The sequence below is a fragment of the Babylonia areolata genome, chromosome 7 (assembly GCF_041734735.1).
Source record: "Babylonia areolata isolate BAREFJ2019XMU chromosome 7, ASM4173473v1, whole genome shotgun sequence".
Classification (NCBI taxonomy): Eukaryota; Metazoa; Mollusca; class Gastropoda; order Neogastropoda; family Buccinidae; genus Babylonia; species Babylonia areolata.
The window spans coordinates 26848406-26871224 of NC_134882.1; the positions used below are offsets into that span (position 1 = coordinate 26848406).

The window sequence follows — 22819 nt, forward strand, 5'->3', positions numbered from 1 at the left end:
ACCCATCAGTGTCAAAGAACCGTGCAGTACGTATAGTGGAGTGTCAGCTATGATGACGGCTGAAGAGAGTCTGTCACAGTACACCCAGCCACGGGAGAAGTAAGCCGGGCAGACCGGCAGCCGTTGGTACATCTCAGTAAATCTTTTAGTTGAGATACCTCTTATCTACTTAAAACTAGACCATAAGTGGAATTTTTCCTGACCATGTTTTGACCAAAAACCTTTGTATATCAGAATAATGTGCCTACTACTAATTTTTGTAGTTTTTTTGTTGTTGTTTGTTTTGTTTTGTTTTGTTTTTTTGTTTTGTTTTTTAAAGTTCTTTGCGGGAACTGTATTTAAGTTGTTCCCCCCCCCCCCCCCCCCCCCCCCCCCTCTGGGGTCTCTTTCTCTGGCTGCAGTCTCTCTCTCTACATATGGTATATATATATATATTTTTTTTTTAAACACACACACACACACACACACACACACACACACACACACACACACATTTATATATTATTGGAGTTCATATTATGTGCCATAATCTTTGGTTGTCATCCAGACGATGCAACATATTCAGGCCTATTTGTTGTTATGATGATAAATTATTATTATTTTAATCTTCATGATTAGCATTATTCTATTATTGGTGTTTTTGTTGTTGTTGTTGTTGTTTTTAATGAATTAACTTATCTAACTATTGATTTGTTTGTTTAGTTTACATCAGTACTCCTCAATGGTTTACGGTCTCAGCTCCAGTTTTCCGGGCTCATTCTCAAACGGGCCAGACCGCGTTTATTTGGTTCGACTTTCTGCAGCAAGTGTCACATGACTTAAACAAGATGGAGGAAGTTGACAGAATCATCATCCACTCGCTTCGCTCCATCGGCTGGTAAGGGCGGCCAGATTTGACAAATTTTATTTAAGGCAGTGTGTATTGAAGATCGGTTTTATTTAGAGGGAATTGTCGAACATGTAGACAATTGCACCACGGATCGTCTCAAAACTTTTTTTCAAAGGCGTCGACTTTCTCGCTCGTATTCTTCACAAAATTATCAGACGACATTCTGAGGTCTGAACTTGTGCTTTTTGGGACATTAAAAAACAAGTTTGTATCAAATTAGTTATGTTATGACTGAATACACATGATGATTTGAATAGGAATAAAAGATTAAACAAAGGTGCAAGTTTTGCGAACCTTATATGATTTTTAAGTTGACATCTAAAGCTGAGACAGAAGAGTGAAATTGGTGATAAGGGGGAGGGGTCTATGGTTAAGTCACTGTCAAAAGGACAGTTTGAAGATAGTGCTCGCCCGTTCTTTGGCTGTTTGAGTGTGGCTTAGTTGCATTATGTGTTTGTGTCTGTATCATTGTTTACATACAAAGGCATGCTGTGTTTTTTTTTTTTTTTTTATATAATTAACTGTGTAGAACAGATAAAATAACAAAAGTAGCATGGTTTTTTTTCTGCAGATACTGTATACTTCAGCACACACACACACACACACACACACACACACACACACACACACACACACACACACACACACACACACACACACACACACACACACACACAGAGAGAGAGAGAGAGAGAGAGAGAGAGAGAGAGAGAGAGAGAGATGACTTATGGGCCTATTAGTATTACAGTACTGATAATACAGCACTAGGCAGTTTTTAGGGCCAGCATTGATGCTTGCTTGCTTAGTTGCTAGGATTGTGGGTGGCTGTTGGTAGCATGCTGGCAGCTTCACATGCAGCTGCTCATTTCAAAGCTAAAGAGAAAATGATGCAGGATAGGATATTTTTTCATATTAATCCCTAAAGTGCCATGCATTATCCTGGCCTTTGTTTCCTATTTGCCAAATGATTTTGGTTGGCAGAGGTTGATAGCATGAATATTTCTGCATCTATTTTTAGATTGATTTTCCTAAACCCATAAGTGGGAAAGCTTGATATATATATTGCATGTTTGCTTTAATTATTTACATAAAGCAAAACCAAATCAGACTTGATATGGTGGTTCATGATGTTACTTGTAGTACCCTTTTCAGAAATTCAGATGACACACAGAAATTCAGACACTTTCAGAATAGTGGAAAACAATAACAGTCTGACCCAAGTGGTGTGAAATGGATTCTTGTGGCAAAAAAGCTTTGAGATTTGATCACCCAAGATATTGAAGAAAACTTACAAATAATCTGTGACAATATGTTTAATGTTAGCTGTGACATATTGTTTGTTTTATGAGAAGGAAGGCAAGGGACCTTTAATGTGACCCCTCCTGGTTTTACTTTGAAATCTGTTCCTAGAGAGACTGGTGTAGGTGGTGGACTTGCTGTTTTGTTTAGGGACAGTTTAGCTTGCAACATACAAGTTTCTACTCAAGACCTTGATTTTAAGTTCTTTGAAGTGTGTGAAACTCGGCTGTGCTACGAGAACCAGCATGTTACATTCCTCACAGTCTATAGACCACCACAAAACAAAAAGAACAAACTTTCGAACAAAATGTTTATCGATGAATTTTGTGATTTGCTGGATTGTTTTATCTCATGTGATAACATTTTTATTGTTGATGATTTTAATTTTCATTATGATTCAACTTCTGACGCAAATGTTGCTTCTCTTAAAAAAAATACTTGAAAAACCATTGTTTACAACAGCTTGTTAAGGCTGCCACCCACCGTCACGGTCATACATTGGACTGGGTCATAACAAACAGTCAGAACAGTGTGACAGATCTTCTTGTTGTTGACAAACTCATCTCTGACCACTCTGTGATATCATTTAATCTTAAGCTCATAAAGCCTGTAAAGATAAAGAAAAATGTTTACTCACGTAATTACAGATCTTTAAATGTTAATCTTTTAAAAGCTGATGTTTCAGAAGTATTTGCCACCAGTCTGTATACCAGTGACCTGATCACATTCTACAACACTTCCCTCCAGGAACTGCTTGATAAGCATGCCCCTCTCACAATGCGTGTTGTGTCTGATTGTTCATGTCTCTAGAAATCAAGATGGCAAAACAGCAGTGTTGCTCCGCTGAGCGAAAATGGCGAAAGTCTGGTCTGGAAATTTTCAAGCAGATATATGCTCACTTGCGCAACGTTGTAAATCAAATGATCCGCGATGCCAAAGAAATCATCCAGTCTTGATCCTATCCCACATTCTATATTTTACCAATGTTTAGAAGAATTACTACCTATTATAGCCAGTATCATGAATATATCCTTGACCTCAGGTGTTGTCCTTCAAGCATGTCTTGGTGTGTCCCCTTTAGAAGAAAGCTAGTCTTGATCCCGAAAACCTGAAAAACTATAGACCAGTATGAAACCTCCCATTTCCGTCTGAAGTTTTAGAACATATTGTGCTTGGCCAGCTTTTGAAACACCTTGAGATCCACAGTCTCCTGGAGCATTTCAGTCAGCGTACAGAAAGGGACACACACGGAAACGGCCTTACTACGTGTGGTCAGTGACCTGTTGCTAGCATCTGATGCAGGCAAGGTATCCATTCTGTCACTGCTGGACCTTTCTGCAGCATTTGACACGACAGACCATGACATTATGGTCAGAAGGTTGTGTGCTGTGTTTGGACTCAGTGGTACTGTTCTGAAATGGTTTCTTTCCTACCTATCAGGTCGCACACACTCTGTCCTTGTTAATGGAAACCAGTCTGTTCCGTCAGTGCGCAGATATGGGGTACCACAAGGTTCCATCCTGGGACCTGTACTCTTCACAATGTACACACAACGTCTAAGTTTGATCATCCAACAGTTTGTACCTCACTATCATCTGTTTGCTGACGATTCTCAACTGCATGATTGGACTATTCCCTCTGAAATTCCATGTTTAGCTTCTAAATTTAAAACTGGTATAGAAAATGTAGCAAAGTGGATGAAACAAAACAAACTAAAAATGAATGATGACAAAACTCATGTTGACTGGTAACAGAAATAAGCTGAAGCAGATAAATACAGCGTCTACCATTTGTTCTGGCACAGTAATTTCTTTTTCGAGTTCTGTCCATAATCTTGGTTTCTACCTCAATTCATCCCTCACGATGGAAACGCATGTGAACCACCTGTGTAAAGTTCTTTACTTTCAGCTTCATAAGATTAGTAAAAATCCGCCCCTTCCTGTCTGTTGATGCCGCCAACAAACTTCCTGTTGCCTTCATTTTATCCCGCCTAGATTATTTTAATTCTCTCTTAGCTGGCCTTCCCAATGATAAACTCTACAAGCTCCAGAAAATACAGAATAGTGCAGCTCGACTCGTCCTTAAAAAGTCGAGGAGAGAGAGTGCTACTGCTCTCCTGCGGACACTTCATTGGTTGCCTGTTCAAGCCAGAATTGAATATAGTTGCCTGTCTATGCTTTCAGTGTCTGAATTGTAATAACACACCCTCTTATCTTTCTGAGCTTGTTAACCCGTACTTGCCAAACAGAACATTGAGATCTCTTGATTCTTCCCAGCTAACTGTTCCCCGATACTTCCTTAACTCCTGTTGAAAGAGGTCATTTTCCGTCTTCGGCCCAACAACTTGGAATCCTCTGCCTATTGCTCTCAGACAAACAGCTCATCTATCTACCTTTAAAGCAAATCTTAAAACTTATCTCTTTAAAAAATACTTGTCATAACTCAAATAGTGCTGTTGTCCCAGGCCCATGGCAATGTGAGTGTGTGTGATGGGAGAGTGGAGAGAATGGGGGTGGGTAGATGGATGGTGGTGGTGTGGTTCGAAAGGGAGAATGACCCAATTTTTACCTCTTTTACCTTTTCTATCCAAAATTTTATTTTACAATTTTTACAAAATCTATGGCATGCAGATTACAATTATGTTCTTTTCACATGTATGTATTTTAAGTGAAAATTGCTGTCATCTCAGCCGTTTAATCATGTGTGTTTCTGCGCGTGTGCATTTGTGTGAGAGTTGGAGTGTAACAGTTGTAGTATTGATAGTATGTTACTTTGTGAGTTTTATGCATTGTGTTTTTATAATATTAATGATTCTGTTTTATGTTTCTGCTACTTTTTATATGCTTTCTTGTTTCACTTTAGGTACTGGATTGTAAAGCGCTCAGAGCTTGCTTATGCTTGTGTTATAGTGCTATATAAAAATAAAATATTATTATTATTATTAAGGGAGATGATTTGCAGAGAGGGGAGATGGAGGCTCAGTTGTAGAACTGAATTGGTGCATGAGGCTGAGTGTTGTTCAATGGTTGACCCAGTTTCAGTTTCTCATAGAGGGGTCACTGCATTCAAACAAATCCATAGATGCTGCACCACATCTGCATGGCAGATACCTGACAGTAGCATAGCCCAACATGCTAGTCAGGCCTTGAAAACCTGCATATATTTGTGTATCTAACACAGTGGATTTCTTCAACAGAAATTGCCAGAGGACAACACTTGATCTTGTTGCCATGGGTTCTTTTTCAGTGTGCCAAGTGCATGCTGCACATGGGACCTCAGTTTATCGTCTCATCCGAATGACTTGGGGTTCAGTTTGATTTTCTACTCAAACCTGGGAGAAATGGCTAGAGTGAGAACTGAACTCAGGCCCGCATGGATACTGTATTGGCAAATAAGTGTCTTACCCAATCAGCCACCCAGACTTGAATCCAAGACAAGTCGTCAACTCAAGGCCAGGGAGTGATGAAGGGGGTCGTGGAACAATTTTATGCAATCGTTCATCACATGAAACATTTGGACTGTGCATTTTGGTAAAGCATGCACACATCAAACAAGGGTCTCAGCTAAAGTCTGCAGGCAAGTTGTGAACAATTGTCACTTCTCTGCACTGAGTTATAAATATATCTCTTAACCTCTTTGGTATTGTCCAAAAGTGAGCATGAAGTTAGTGGACATGGCACACTGGCACAGGCAGACTTGATGGTTGAAGAACATGTATGTGTGTGTGTGTGTGATGGGATGGTGTGTGTGTGTGTGTGTGTGTGTGTGATGGGATAGTGTGTGTGTGTGTGTGTGTGTGTGTGTGTGTTAACAAGCAATAGAGAGTATATGAGACTTTAAAGAGAGAGAGGTTGTGAAGTATGAAAATTATCTAAAATTTGTTAAACTGACATTTATGGTTCATTCATTGGAAACCATTGTATTAAATAAAATTCAAGCTATCAGAAAAATGTAGGTTATGCATACTTTCTTGCAGTTATTCACATGCTGTAATTATTTTAAAGAAAATGATTATGTCCCTCTTCTACCAAAAATTGCTTGACAAAAAATGGGCAACAAAATCCAGAATAATGTGTGGCATTTGAAGAGATTAGTAACACTATGCACATCACAAACACACACACACACACACACACACACACACACATCTGAAAGATAAACCAGTGCTAGTTTGAAAAAAAGAGAAAAAAAAAAACAACAACCCAAAACAGAAAAGAAAAGCGGCAAACTGTATTGTGTGGACATGATGGCTTCTGAAGCAGCAGTGTTGACTGTGGTTGTGCACAGTGACCTTGGTGAGGAGGTGTACAGCCTGAAGCAGTTCAACACTGACCTGATCGTGGCAGCCACTGTCCAGTGCATCAAGGTCATCAACAATGATGCTGACCTCCCAGCCACCCTGCCGCCCGGCATGTCTGCCCGCTTCAGGATGGGGGCATCTTTGGCCAACTATGTGCAGGTTTGTGTGTGAGGAGGGAGGGGGTGATGTGGTGTGCTGTGTGTGTGAAGGGGTGTGTTTGGGTTTGATGTGGGGGCGGGGAGGTGTGTAAATTTGGTGTGTGTGTGTGTGTGTGCATCTGAAAAGGTGTGTATGTGTGTGTGTGGAGGGGTGTGTTTTTGTGTTTGATGTGGGGGTGGGGAGGTGTGTGTATTTGGTGTGTGTGATTCTGAATGGGTGTGGGGTAGGGGTGCTATGGTGTGTGTGGCTGAGTGTTTGAATCACTGAATGTGTTTTCATATGAATCACTGAATGTGTATACAGACATGTGTGTGTGCTTTAGCATGTTCGTGTGTGTGTGATTGTAGTTTACATTTTCTACATGGCATCCACACTATAAGAAAAGTACTTCTCTGTACATCCCTGTTAACCCCCATTTGAGTTTCTTTCAAAATGATAAGTAATAAATTTAATATGATGAAATTATCCAGACTTCTTTGTTATCTTTTGACATTTTTTTTTTTTTAGCTGTCTTGATAATGGTTCTAACTATATATCTCATGTGAGTTGGTTTTAATCTTTGATATATATATATATTTGTTTTTCTAATCAAATAAGGATCAGTTGAATATGATTCAGTCTTTTTTGCTGATGTGAAAATAGGCTGTGGGAATAAGTATAGAAGGAAGTCATTAGGAATATTTCTGAGTTTCTCTGATTCAAAAATAGGGCTGTGTGAACACGTATAGAAATTAGAAGTGGACATTAGGAAATCTTTCCCAAACACAGAAAAGGGGGCTGTGTGAATAAGTATAGAAATGGACATGTATAAGAAATCTGTCCTGGATACAGAAATAGGGTTGTGTGAATACTTGTAGATGTTAAAAAGCCTCACTGATAGAGAAACAAGGCTGAGTTAGTGCATTACTTTTTATCACAACAGATGGCCGTGTGAAATTCGAGCTGCTCTCCCTGAGTGGAGAATATGTTGCAACAGTGCAGTGCCAATCCCCCATTTTTTCCTGTCTGCAAGTATTTTACTATCAAAGCATATTTTTCCACAGAAATAGCCAGGAACAACCCTTTTGTCACCATGGGTTCTTTTATTTGCATAAAGTGCATGCTATACCCGAGACCTCACTTTATTGTTTCATCCAAATGACTAGCGCCCAACCCACCACTCAATGTCCGTTGGAGTGGAGGAATAAAAATCCTGGTCCATATATGGGATTCAAAGCAGTGTACACTTGCTTCCTAGTTTAGCGCATTTCTAACAGGTCACTGCCTCCACAAGAGGAACATCACAGATGGCACAGCGGTCAGTGCCATGATAGATCACTGACTCTGAGCAGTGGTAACCACAGTGTGGCAATGTTCCAAGTGGTAACGTGCTGCTCATGACAGTCCCATCGGATGGAGAATTACCTGTTCGTTACTTCTGGTGGGTCGTAGTGATGAAGGTTAATCACTTGCACGCTGGACTTGTCCCACAATGGTGTTTGAACATGGGTGTCATTTTGATTGTTGGGATTATGAACATGTTTCCTTCCATTTCACATCTCAGCTGTCTGACGCTCACTGACAGAAAGTGGACACAGGTGATCAGGGGAAGGGCTTCTGACTTGATCAGTTTGTGAACTTCACTCACACAGTTGTATCTCACACGCACTCACACACAAACACATTCACCTGGCCTCATCCTGTGCCCCAGTTCTGAGCAGTTCAAAGGGTGAGATGGAAATGTTCACGTGATGTTGCTTTCATTGTTTTCATCCTCAGAAACGTTTCTCCTTCCCTCTCTGTTTATTGTAACAGTTTGAATACAGTTGACAAGCCTCTAGGCAACATCATATGACAAAGACATGGTGATTTAACCAGTGATACTTTGCTAATGACAGATGGTATTGATTTGTATGCCAAATTCAGTTTTGTGCCCCCAGGGTGCACACAAAATAAAGTCCTTGCCTTGCCTTGTCACATCAGCTAAAACTTTCACCAACAACTTATACATTAAAACACCAACTGGATGATTTCTTTCAATCCACAACTATGTTTTAAGTGGCCTGATGAGTAAAAACTCAGACTGAACAATACCTATCACCTGTTTATTTTATGAAACAAAGAAGGGACTGTTTAAAAGCTCCACGGCATGCACATTGTTTCACACCACTGCTTCTACCACTGCTACTACTAGTGCTACTGTTATGGACATTATGGAGTTTTGATTGGGTCACAAGAGTAAGATCTAACTCATTGCTTGACTCATTGATACCTTCTTCCTTTAAATTTGATTAATGTCTTTCCACTTAAAGTGATGTTATCTGTTTAATGAGAGTGTGTGCATGTGTTTGTGTGCATGCATGCTTGCATGTGTGTTTATGTGCATGTGCGCATGCATGTACATAGTATAAGTAAAAGAGGAAGATATGCAAAAAAGGATTGATTGGAACAATTCAGTCAACATCCCATTAACACTAAAATGTAAATAAAAAATGTAACATCAATTAACAAAACTGAAAAAAAAAAAAAGGTTAAGGAAAATTGCAGATAAGTGAATAATTGTTCAAGATATGTTCAAATTGGGAAGCATCAGAAACATGATGATTTATCTGTTTTTGATTAAACAGCCATTTTATTTTTGGACAATGGATAAGTAAGTGAATCACATTTCTTTTCCACAGAGACATTTCATGTTTCTGTTATAATTTGTATAAAGGGCATTCAAACTGAATCTATTGACCAAACTGACATGTCTGAAATGAGAAGGGGATATATATATATATATATATATATATATATATATATATATATATATATATATATATATATATATATATATATATATAAACTGTTCTTGAGTCTTTGGGTGTTCATTCACTGTTGGCTATATTTACACTAATTCTTTTGTTAAAATGGTCATGAGCTACATTCTCTAACAGTTTATAACATTCCTGTAAGGGAGTTCAGCCACTAGCAGGTCTGCATATCTGTTGACCTGGGAGATCAGAAAAATCTCCGTCCTTAATCCACCAGACTCTGTGACTGGGATTCAGAACCAAGGACCCTCAGTCCAGTGTTTTGAACACTCAGCTGTTAAGCCTGTCCCCCAAAATGGTGTCATTTACCTGTATTCTTTATGGTATTTTTTCAGGAAATGGGATACAGAGGGGGTGACCTAGGCTACCAGACGTTCTTGTACTCCAACGAAGCAGAGATACGGAGAATCTTCATGTTCTTAGTGGAGAAGTTGCCCAAAGAGGCCTCCCAGACATCAGACGAGCCCATGGGTATGATGACAGTGTGTCTGTCTCTTCCTCCTGTTTGTCCCCATGGGTAGCCAGGGACCTTGATGCTTTAGAACAGAAAGGACACACATCATGTTCATCCAAGAGCATCAGAAAAAATTGTAAAACAAACACACAAAAGAGTGAAAATCACTTTATGGAGCTTTATTCTGATGCAAAGATAGTTTGCTAGAAGAAGAGTTGTTTCCCTTAAACCCACTGGAAGCACCCCCTTACCCACCTCCCCGCAATTCCTTTCTCTTCATCGCTGAACATGTATGCAGCTTCAAAGTTGAATACACTGGGATTTTCACAGCCACCCTCTTTTCCTAAATGTGTCTCTGTGCACACCACTAATTCCCCTAGAAGGGATCAATAGAGTTATGTTATTTTTTGTATTGTATTGCTGTATTGTAGTGTACTACACTGTAGTGAATTGTAATCAGGATTCTGATGTTGTTTTTCCACAGTATTGGTGCGTGTATAGTGAGCGTACATTTATTCATTAAAGTGGAAAAACAACATTGGCATTATTGCTTGTCCTGTCAGTATTAATGGACATCTTTCTTTGTCCAGGAATCAATGAGTTTTCATTCACTGATTACTGCTGATACCATAGATATAATTATGTTAATCTGTGTGTATGTGTGTGCTTGTGTGCGTGTGTGTGTGTGTGCGTGCATGCGTGTGTGTGTGTGTGAATAGAATAGAATAGATTTTATTGTCATGAAACCGTAAGGTTTATAAGACACAAGTGCAATGGTAAATAAATGATTGAATGAAAAAACACACAATTAATCAATCAGTTAATGCAGTAAATTGCATCAGCATTCATAAACAAATTTTCCTAATCTTGTTTGTATATATTCATCATCTGTTAGCATCACCTGACTGGGAATATTTCCTGTGTTGTTCGAATTTTGAATACCTTTTAAAAATTGTTGCCTTAAGGTTTTATATTTGATACAATGATCAAGAACATGGATTTCGTCTTCCAGGATGTTACACTTGTTGCACAATCTGTCTTCTTGTGGAATATTTAAACATCTACCTTTCTCAATCTTTAGGCCATGCGCGCTTATTCTGAGTTTCGTTAAAGCTTGTCTGTGTTTTTTATCTGATATATTTAAAAGATAGGTTTCAGTTTTGTACTCTGCTACAATCCTATTGTAAAATTTTAGCTTTAATGTTTTTTCTCTTTTATCTTTCCAGTGTGTGTGTATGTACATGCACGTGTGTATATGAATGCATTTATGTGTGCCTGTGTGTATGTACAGGTGCGTCAGTACTCATGCACAGAGCCATCTGCATGGAGCTGGGCAGTCAGCTCAGTCTACCCTGGGTACCACCCTACCTGAAAAACAAGGGTCTGCGGACCCGAACCAAACCCCCAGGTTGGCACAGAGAGGTGAGCTGAGCAGAGCGGTCAGACTGGCTGCTGGGTCCGCTTGGCATCAGAGTAGAGACATGCTGACATGGGTGGTGTCAGGATACTTGATGAAGGCGTAGGGTCCTGTTGCTTGTCTGCCACCATCATTGCTGAGAAGAATACACACAAAAAAGCGTGTACACACACACATGGATACACATGCACGCATGCACACACACACACACACACACACACACACACATACACACACATTCTCACTCAGATTCACAGACACAAAGAAACACACACACACACACACACACATTCATTCTCACTCAGACTCAGACACAAAGAAAGACAGACACAGACAGACAGGCACACACACACTTAAAGTAAACACACTTACATACACACAAACACACGCACACACTCACATACACACACACACACACACACAGAATGGTATTACACACACACACACACACACACACACACACACACACACAGAGTCTTGAATGAGAGATGAAGTGTTCAGACAAACATGGTGTTGTCATGAAATGTACAATTCAGGAAGACAATTTTATACTCGGAACACATCAAGATTAGTGACTAAATTATATATTGTATCTCCTTTTTATCCATGTTGCGTTATGCTGTGTAAATTACAGTTGATTTAATCACTGTACTCTCTCTCTCTCTCTCTCTCCTGCTCTCTTTCTCTCTCTCTTTCTTTCTTTCTCTCTCACACACAGGCACTGACATCCACACGCACATGCATATGTGTAAACACTAACACACACACATACACATCCACACAAACATATACACAGCATACACGCATGTACTTACACACACACACACACACACACACTCTCTCTCTCACTATACAATTCAGGACATGGCGATAGGGTATGGAAACACACAGCTGTATAAAACACAACAGATCATACAGCACAACAGGACACAGCATACCACAGCACAACAGCAAGGCACTGGGCTGCAGAACACTACACACAACTCGGAAAAGTGCCATGCGGTAAGGAAACCATAGGACATCATAATAAAGATGATTCTGGTGTTCTTTATGGAGACAGCAGTATTTGGGTTTTAACTCTATGTGTGTTTGTGTGTGTGTGTGTGTGTGTGTGTGCTTGCTGCAGGGCGTCAGCTGCATGAGGAGGTTTCATGCCTGCCAGCTGTCAGTACCCAGAGATGTGGCCAATCTCACCGTCAGACTGCCCAAAGGTCAGTGTGTGTGCCCATGCGCTCATGCGTGCATATGTGTGTCACTGTGTGACACTGTATTTGTGAAAAAGTGTGTCGTTAATATAATTGGTGATGAATTTCATTTTATCTCAGAATGTCCCAGTTTTTCTGATATTCATAGAATATTGTTATGTAATTGAATATTTATGTCCAAATGATATTTATCTCCCAAGTATGTATTCTGGTTTTATAAGTTCTAACTTTCTGCAGGAAAATTGGTTCTGCTGAGACTTAGTAAGTTAACGTTACAAAGGACACTTTCATGCGGTTAAAGGAATGAGAACACTCATTTTACCTTAACTGATGCAAATGTTATAAATTTACTGTTGTTCTTGATCATTTGTTTTCTGAAATCCTCTGTGCACCAACGTGGGTCACCAGTTATTCAAAATCTCAGAATTTGAGTCTGTGTGTTGTGTGTATGTGTTTGTGTGTGTGTTGTGTATATGTGGTTGTGTGTGTGTGTTGTGCGGTGTGTGTTGTTCGGTGTGTGGTGTGTTGTGTGGTGTGTGTTGTGTGTGTGTGTTGTGAGCTGTGTGTTGTTCGGTATGTGCTGTGTGTGTTGTGCAGTGTTTGTTGTGTGTCTGTGTATGTGTGTTGTGCGGTGTGTGTTGTGTGTGTGTGTGTGTTCATCCATTTCACAGCTTTTTTGGGGGGTTTTTTTTTTGGGTTTTTTGGTCTTGATGCATGCTCCTATGCATGATTTTGTGCATAGTATGTGTTCATGTTTATGCTGATTACTTTTTTCTTTTTTTTACTGTTCTCAAGAATAAATTTCTTTTCCAGGTTTTCTGCGGGATCAATGTTGACAGTGTTTTTCCGCTCTTATATGGCCCAGTATGGTCAGCTGGGCTGTATATAAGCAAAAAGTGATTAAAGAAAATGACAAATTCCACTACAGCAAGATGGCATGTTTGTTTCAGAACAGCGACAGTACTACAGCCAGCACCTGCCCTACGTGACGAGTCAGACCCAGTGCCATGTGGACACGGCCCCCTCGGTGCTAGAAGCCTGCTCATTGGAGATGGCCCAGCAGACAGAGTGGGAGAACGAGTGGAACCACTCTGGCCTCACCTCCAGACTCTCACAGAAGGTACGGAACTATTAATTAAAGAATAATGAGGCTAGGAGGGGAAGGGATTAATTAACAGTGAATTGGTAGCATAAGCAGCTTTGACTTGAAATTGTGTTCTTTATTTACCTGTGTGCTAGTTGATTTGGGAGCATAAGCAACATTGACTTGAAATTATGTCCCTTGCCCATGGAGAGAGTTACCACTCTTTCCTGTTTATTAATGTATGGAACTGTTATCAAAGTGGAATGAATGGCGGGTGTAACAGCCAGTATGGAACTGTTATCAAAGTGGAATGAATGGTGGGTGTAACAGCCAGTATGGAACTGTTATCAAAGTGGAATGAATGGCGGATGTAACAGCCATTATGGAACTGTTATCAAAGTGGAATGAATGGTGGGTGTAACAGCCATTATGGAACTGTTATCAAAGTGGAATGAATGGCGGGTGTAACAGCCAGTATGGAACTGTTATCAAAGTGGAATGAATGGTGGGTGTAACAGCCAGTATGGAACTGTTATCAAAGTGGAATGAATGGCGGATGTAACAGCCAGTATGGAACTGTTATCAAAGTGGAATGAATGGCGGATGTAACAGCCAGTATGGAACTGTTATCAAAGTGGAATGAATGGCGGATGTAACAGCCAGTATGGAACTGTTATCAAAGTGGAATGAATGGCGGATGTAACAGCCAGTATGGAACTGTTATCAAAGTGGAATGAATGGTGGGTGTAACAGCCAGTATGGAACTGTTATCAAAGTGGAATGAATGGTGGGTGTAACAGCCAGTATGGAACTGTTATCAAAGTGGAATGAATGGTGGGTGTAACAGCCAGTATGGAACTGTTATCAAAGTGGAATGAATGGCCAAGTGGATAAAGCGTTGAACTTCCGTTTAATCTGAAGGTCCTGGGTTCAGATCCTGGTTGTGCTTGGCACCTGGTGGGTCAAGGGTGGAGATTTTTACGGATCCACCTGGTGGGTCAAGGGTGGAGATTTTTACAGATCCACCTGGTGGGTTAAGGGTGGAGATTTTTACAGATCTACCTGGTCAGCAAGTGTGCAGACCTGCAAGTGACAGATTCTCCTTCATGTGTATGTGCATGCAGAAGGTCAAATACGTACGGTACAGATCTTGTAATTGATGTCAGTATGGTTTTGGAAATGATATCATGTAAAAAATGCAGCATGGTTGCCTACATGGAGGGGTAAAAACAATAATAAGTATAAAAGCACACTTGTTCATTCAAGCAAACATGGGACTAGCAGCCATTGAATGTAGATGAAGAAAGGAATGGTCTGATGTCCAGACTCTTGATAACAAAGTATGTGAAATGATAGTGAAAAATGACTCTCACAGAAGGTATGGAATAAGAATGGAAATGGAGCAATCTGGTCTGATTTTCTGGATCCACACAGAACGAACTTTGTGATAACGACAGCTGTCTGATCACCACTGTCTGAATAAAGTTTGTATTTACAGGAAAAGTAGGATTGTCAAGACAAGCGCCAAACCATCACTCAGGGTCTGGTTGAGGGGGGAATAAAATTTACGGTTTGCATATGATAATCGGTGCATGAACACTCGCTTCCTAGTCACCTGGCTACCACTTCTCTGTTTTGGTTTCATTTTGGTTGTACAGGACTAGAGAGGTGCTGGTTAGGCATTGGGACTTCTGATCCAGTGTTCACCAGTGAACAGGGTTTGAGGCGCCATTTCTGCAAGGTGTTGTGTCCTTAACCCTTTGAGCCCTGACCACCACTTTACCGGTGGTGGGGAGGGGTGGCATAATGCCTGGTCACCGGTTGAGTGGTGTGTAAACACTTGTGTCGTGTTTTGCTATTGGTTGACTTATATTGAAGAGCCAGTCAGAAAAACCGTAATATTCTGATGTCAGCGAAAGTAGTACCAACATTGCCGCGCCTTTTCACTGTGTTTTGTGCATGTGCTTTGGATAAAAAAGATCTACCATGAAGCGTGCAGAGTCTCAACCTGACACGCCTCCTTTGATCAACTGATTCTGCATGCTCAAGATTCATTTTCAACATCACTATCTGTAGCAAAATCATCGGATTCGAATTCCACCTCACTGTCAGACTAATCATTGTCATACTCTACTTCCGATAAATCATCAAGCATATCAGTTACTTGCTGCGTTGTGTACAGTTGTTTTCTCACATGTTTTGTCCCTGATTTCTGCCCTGACGGGCCAGGTTGAGACTCTGCACGCTCCAAATGTTTACGCACCGCTCAGCCAGTGGCTGGGCATTATGTCATTTTTCTCTGCCACTGGTAAAGCGGTGGTCAGGGCTCAAAGGGTTTAATACCAATTGTTTGCAAATTTTGGCTTAGGAGCTCAGGCAGAAGGGTTAAAATTGCCCAGGAACTCAGGGCTCAAAGGGTTAAGAGAGACACTTTACTCTTATTTTCCTTACTCCACCCAGGTGTGAATATGTTCCTGATGTTGTTCAGGGAAGGTTAAAGTGGCGGTAGAAGAGGATTAGGTCCCCCAGGGAAGGTTAAAATGGTGGAATGAGAGGATCAGGTCCCCCAGGGAAGGTTAAAATGTTGGAATGAGAAGATCAGGTCCCCCAGGGAAGGTTAAAATGTTGGAATGAGAAGATCAGGTCCCCCAGGGAAGGTTAAAATGGTGGAAAGAGAGGATTAGATCCCCCATGGAAGGTTAAAATGGTGGAATGAGAGGATTAGATCCCCCATGGAAGGTTAAAATGACGGAGGGAGAGGATTAAGTCCCCCAGGGAAGGTTAAAATGGTGGAAGGAGAGGATTGGATATCCCGCCTTCCAATACCAAGCCCTAGACAAGCGGTGTGGTGCCTTAACCTCAACCTTATCTTAACCTTGACCTGACCTGGCGTTGACCTTGACCTGACCATGCCAGGAGTACAAGGCGCGGAAGCAGAGCAAGATCCAGAAGCTGATCGGGGACCGGCTGAAGCAGGACGCCAAGCAGAGGGAGGGGCCCAGCAGCAAGGAGGCGGGGCGTGACCTTCAGCAGGTCATCGACTCCCTTACCCACAGCGCCCGCACCGCCGCCAAGACCAAGGGTTCACGCTTCACACACGCTGAGAAACTCATGTATGCCAAGGTCAGGACACTGTGTGCTGTGTGTGTGTATGTGGGGGGTAGGGGGAGGTGGAGGGCTGGAGGAGTGGGGTTGTGTGTGTCTGAGGGTATGGTTGTGTGAAGGGTTTGGGGAGGAAGGGCGGAATGGGGGTTTGTGTTGTGTGTGTTTTTTTGTCTTGGTTTTTTGTTTGTGTGTGTGTGTGTCCATATATGGTTATGTGTGTGTGGAGGGAGAGTGGGGGGGGGGAATTTGGGATTAAGACCAGGGGCTCATGGTTTGCACACAAGGAAAAACTCATGTATGCCAGGATGAGGTGTGTGTGGGTGTGTGTGTGTGTTTATGTGTGTGTTGTGGTTTGTGTTTGTTGTGGAATGGGGTGGGCGTAGAATAGATTTGTGCAGTTTTATGAAACACTTTGTGTGTGCACATGGTTGAGTGATTTTTTTGTACCTGGCAACTTGGATGTGTGTTTGTATGTATATGAAGTGTGTGTGTGTGTGTGTTTATGCATGCATGCATGTGTATGTGTATGTGTGTGTGTAACGCTGGGTGTTGTTACCTGCACAGGATGAAGAGAAGACTGTGGCTCAGATTGGGTCAGTGGTGTGTGTGTGTGTGTGTGTGTGTTAACACTGGGTGTTGTTACCTGTGTACAGGACGAAGAGAAGACCATGTCTCAGATTGGGTCAGCGGTGGCCACCAAGGACACAGAGGAGGTCAGTGACCTGCTGCATGCTGACCACTTGTACTCACACCTTCCTTTCCTACCCAGTCAGCTGTATTTTTCTTCCTGTAGAAAATCTCTCTGTTCTCTCTCTCTCTCTCTCTCTCTCTCTCTCTCTCTCTCTCTCTCCTTTTCAAAATATCTAATCTATTCTTCATTAGGGTCACCCTTGGCATTATACTTCTGATTCAGTGTTTTTGTTTACTTATTTAGTTAATGTCTATTGAAACGAGGAGCAGGTGGCTCTGCATGATGAGGTTTTTTTAAGTGTGCGTGCTTGTGCTTGTGTGTGTACTGAAACATCATTATTGTTTCTACAGGAGACACAGGAAGTGGGAAGAGGAGCAGGTGGCCCTGTGCTAAGGAGATAGAACACATTATAAATACCTATCATAGATATTGTAAGATGAAGACTATGTCTGTGAGTGACGATGATTGTGGACCCCCCTGCCCCCAGGAGACACAGTGGGAGGAGGAGCAGGCGGCGCTGTGCTAAGGAGAAAGAGAGCGTTATAAAAGCCAGTCATAGTTATTGTAAGATGTGCATTATGAATACAGTCATAGTTGTTGTAAGATGTGCATTATGAATACCCATCATAGTTATTGTAAGATGAAGGCTATGTCAGTAATAACATACCCATCCAAGCTACACCTGTATCTGTTTGGCGGTAAACAGGTCTTGATAATGGTTGTGGACCCCCTGTCCCCAGGAGACGCTGAGGAAGTAGGAAGATGAGCAGGCAGCCCTGTGCTTAGGAGATGGAGTGTATTACAGACACCCATGCTAGTTATCATACGATGAAGGCCGTGTCTGTGAGTGATGATGGTTGTGGACCCCTTGTCCGCAGGAGACGCAGAGGAAGCGGGAGGAGGAGCAGGCGGCCCTGCGGGAGGAGCTGAGCCAGGTGACGTCACGGCTGGAACAGCTGGAGATGGAGGTGAGGAAGGTGGGGGCAGGCCGGCAGCAGGTGGAGGAGCAGGTGAGCGTTGCCGAGCAACAGGCCCGAGACAAGCAGGACGCCTTCCACGTCAAGAAGCGAACCATGGACCTGCTGCCTGACGCCCAGAACAACATCCTCAAGTTGCAGGTGTGTGTGCGCGCATGTGTGTGTGTGTGTGTGTGTGTGTGTGCGCGTGTGTGTGCGTGCGTGTGTGTGTGTGTGTGTATGTGTGTGTGTGTGGTGGTAGTGTGGGAAGGGTGTGGGTGGAAAGGGGGAAGGTTGTATGTTTGTCAGACACATCAGTGTCTGGATCTATAAAACTGTGTTTTTGCTTCGTGTGTGTGTGTTTGTGTTGTGTAGATTTACAAAAATGTGTATCATGTGTGTTCATCATATACATCAGTGTCTAGACCTACAAAAATGAATGTTGTATGCGTTTTGTGTGTGTGTGTGTGTGTGTGCACACGCGCGCGCGCGTGTGTGTGTGTGTGTGTGTGTTATGTGCACCAGTGTACAAATTTAGATAAATGTTTACTGTGTTGTGTGTGTGTGTAATGTACATCAGTATTTAGACCTACCTAGGTGCACCAGTGTACAAATTTAGATAAATGTTTACTGTGTTGTGTGTGTGTGTAATGTACATCAGTATTTAGACCTACCTAGTTGTCCATGCCAAAAGAATTGTGTGCTGTGTTGTGAATGTGGCACGAACATGAGTGTCTTGATCTACAAAACTCAAAAGCATTTGCTTGTTGTGCGCACCAGTGTCTTAGACCTACCTTGATGTGTATGCTGTGTCTTATGTGTGTGTGTTAGCACATCAGAGTTTTTAACTACAATGACACCAGTATGTTTGACCTACCAAAGTGTGTATACTGTGCGTGCGTGTGTGTGACACAGGGGGTGGTGGACAACAGCGCACAGAGACTGCTGAGCCTGGCGGCCCAGTGGGAAAAGCACCGTGCGCCTCTCATAGAGCAGTACCGCACACTGAGGGAGCTCAGCTCACAGCGCGAGGTCAGTCGCCACCCAGCGCTGCTTGCTGTCATGCCAGCACTCATGTGCAGATCTGTTGAAACATGCTGGTTTGTGCCACACAGTCCTAGCCAGTTTCACTTTTATCCAAATAACGGTCATACACGTAAAATGTTACATGTCTGAGTGTGTATGTGTGTGCCTGAAATCTGATTGAATGACACAGGAAACGCTGATGAGTGCCCAGTGGCAGTTGTCAGTCGGCTCTACCTGGGTAGGCAGTGTGTTGTGCAAACGACCCTGAGTTTGTAAAGCGCCCAGAGCTTGGTCTCCGACTGAGGATAGGCGTTGTACAAGTATCCATATCAAATCAAATCAAATCAGTTCATATCTACTGAACTTCTTATTCCCGTCTTTTCTTCAACTCTACTGTTCAGATATCTTATAATAAAAGTAGCTATATATATGCAGAACGATTCCCACAGAGATAGACGTTTCAAGCAAGAAGGCTGATGAATACATGCTGTTGACTAGAATTCTCATTGTGTTCATTTTAGTTAATTCTGTACTGTCTTTAACACATTTCTGCCCACGAATGTCAAACCTACATCCGTGCAGATCAGAGTTTGTCATCCGCAGACGTAGTTTCGTTGTTCTTCTGGTCTTCTTTCAGTTTTGGTAGCGATTAAAGGGAAGAAACTCTTATTCAAACCAAACCGGAAGAATACAAACGTAGGGAAATTCAAGTTTCGCATGGGTGATTTTGGAGCCAAAAACGATGTCTTTTCAATGAAAATTGACTTCGGACAAGGTTGTCAACAAAATCATGGACTGTGACAGTGAGGAGGAGAATGATGAATCGGAAAATGAAGTAGAGGAGGAAAATAGCGATAATTTCCTTGAACTGAGTGCAGAGGAAGGTGAAGAAGTGGTGAATGATTCAGACTGTGCATGTTTTCTTCAGATCTGTTGTGATGTATTGTGCAAAAAAGCATGTTTTATGCATGTTTTTTTATGTTTTCTTTTATTTTAGCAATAATTTGTAATGACTAATTATAGGCTTCAATACTACAGTTATTTTTTTTAATGACTTTGACAAATTTGATCAAAATCCACTATATTTAAAGATTTTATGAGTATTTTTCTGACCATACACTCACACATCAGCATATTGGTGAAAATTACTTGGGCAGGGGCAGGCAACTCAACGAAAAAGGCTTGGGCAGAATAGTGTTAAGATATTTGTTTTCAATAAACATGTCAGTGGTGTACTTACATTTAATCCAAATTGATATTGACAGACAAGCGTTTCCAGAGAAAATGAACTTGTTAAAGTTACCATGGACAGAAACACACACATTTATACACACACACACACACACACACACAACCAAAACATAAGATTATTACATAGACTTATGTTGTGTGTAAACACTAATATCAATCAAAAAGGGTGGTGACACTGCATTGGCAGTGCAAGTTCCTTGGGGAGAGCAACCTGTAATACAGTACAGTAGTGTACAGTACAGTGCAGTACAGTACAGTACAGTGCAGTACAATACAGTACAATGCAATGCAATGCATTACAATGCGATCCAATACAATATGCTGCAATATGTTGCAGTACATTCCAGCACATTGCAGTGCATTGCAGTGGCAGTGCAGTACAACACTACATTGTACAATACTGTACTATACTGAACTTTTCAGTGCTGTACTTTACTGTACTTAACTATACTGTGCTGTACTGTACTGTACTGTTCTGTGAATACCTGCTATTATGATCTGGTATCATGTGTGAATTCTGCACTGGACTGAACAGTGAACTGTACTTTACTGTATTGTACTGTACTGTACTGTGCTGTGCTGTTCTGACATGTACTGACCTGTACTGTTCTGTACAATTCTGTGAATACCTACCATTCTGATGTGGCATAGTGTGTGAGGTGTGGCTGACCTGTTGCAGTCAGAGGCCCAGAAACAGCTGGAGGAGATGAAGGCCTTCCGCAGCAAGATGAAGGAGGTGGCTGATGAGGCCAGGCAGAAAGATGACCTGCAGAAACAGCTGGTAAAACACCCGCACTCATCACTCACACTCACCACTCACGCCTGATACTCATCCTCTTTCTCTTCTCTCTCTCTTTATGTTTGCATGTGTACATTAGAAAGATGGTTTGCGTAAACAGCTTGTAAAGCACCCACACTCACCACTCACACTCACACCATTCTCTATCTCTTCTCTTTCTTTGTGTTACATGTATATATTCACCCTGAGGCCATGTCTTTCGCTGGTAAAACGCCTGCACAAATCACTCGCACTCACCACACACACCTAGGTACTCTTCTCTCTCTCTCTCTCTCTATGTTTGGATGTGTATATTCACCCTGAGACCATGCAGAAAGACAGTCTACGTAAACAACTGGTAGAACACCTTCACTAATCACTCACATTTACCACACGCACCATTCTCTTTCTCTTCTCTCTCTTTGTGTTTACATGAATACATTCACCCTGACACCATGTAGAAACACAGTGTGCGTAAGCAGCTGGTAAGACACCCACAGTCAATGTCTTATCAGTCACAACACACACCTAATGCTCATTTGCTTTCTCCTCTCTCTCTGTATGTATGTTTGCGTGTGTACATTCACCCTGAGACCATGCAGAAAGTCAGTATCAGTATCAATAGCTTAAGGAGGCGTCACTGTGTTTGGACAAATCCATATACACTACACCACATCTGCCAAGCAGATGCCTGACCAGAAAAACAACCTGTGTAAACAGTTGGTAAAACAGTCAAATGATTCAAGGGGGCAGAGTTGAATCAAGTATACAAAAGGTAAGAATACAATAAAATCAAGCCGCAGCAACAAAATAAGGCCAAATGAACACACTTAATAGCCAAAAAAAAAGCCTCACATGAGACAGAGCATAAACCTGACAAGATGGCGTTGAGAGCCTTGGCCAAAGGAATGATTCAGCACTTGTAGCTTTTAGAGGCGTTGATTGGCTAAGAGCGGACCGGGCAAGACGGGTTGTCTTTTCACCGTTAGCCATGCGAAATTTGGCCAAGCAGAGCAAACTGATAGTCCTAGTTTGCTTCAGTTTGACATGGTACAGTATGTGTATCACCAAACATGGAGTATTATACAAACTTCTCCCTTTAAATGATTGATTGATTGACTCATTCATTCATTCATTTGTTCTCTTCTGCACACATGTACACATTCTTTCTGTCATCTCTGTCTCATACACCTGCCAGCATAGGCACAGAAACAAAAGTGACCAAGATTCATAACATCTGCACTATGTAAAATGGATTACAAAAGAAGAAATTATGATAATGACAAAAATTATATCAATGATAATAAGATAATGCATTGCTAGTAATGCATTTATTTATTTATTCATTTATTCATTTGTCTGTTGATTTGTTTACTTAACAGATTTTGGTGGTGAAAGAATCAGAAGAAA

General features: G+C 41.5%; 1 protein-coding gene across 1 annotated transcript in view; it reads left to right on the forward strand.

Annotated features, from left to right (window-relative positions):
* Positions 1-816: 816 nt before the first annotated feature.
* LOC143283930 (coiled-coil domain-containing protein 22 homolog) overlaps positions 817-22819 on the forward strand; it is a 28123-nt gene continuing 6120 nt past the window's right edge. The window contains exons 1-11 of the mRNA XM_076590370.1: positions 817-877; positions 6476-6647; positions 9778-9913; positions 11188-11318; positions 12440-12524; positions 13469-13638; positions 16519-16725; positions 17361-17420; positions 18277-18516; positions 19270-19386; positions 21311-21412. Of these exons, the coding sequence (XP_076446485.1) occupies positions 828-877; positions 6476-6647; positions 9778-9913; positions 11188-11318; positions 12440-12524; positions 13469-13638; positions 16519-16725; positions 17361-17420; positions 18277-18516; positions 19270-19386; positions 21311-21412 (1470 nt within the window). The 5' untranslated portion in view covers positions 817-827. The remainder of the gene's footprint in view (positions 878-6475; positions 6648-9777; positions 9914-11187; positions 11319-12439; positions 12525-13468; positions 13639-16518; positions 16726-17360; positions 17421-18276; positions 18517-19269; positions 19387-21310; positions 21413-22819) is intronic.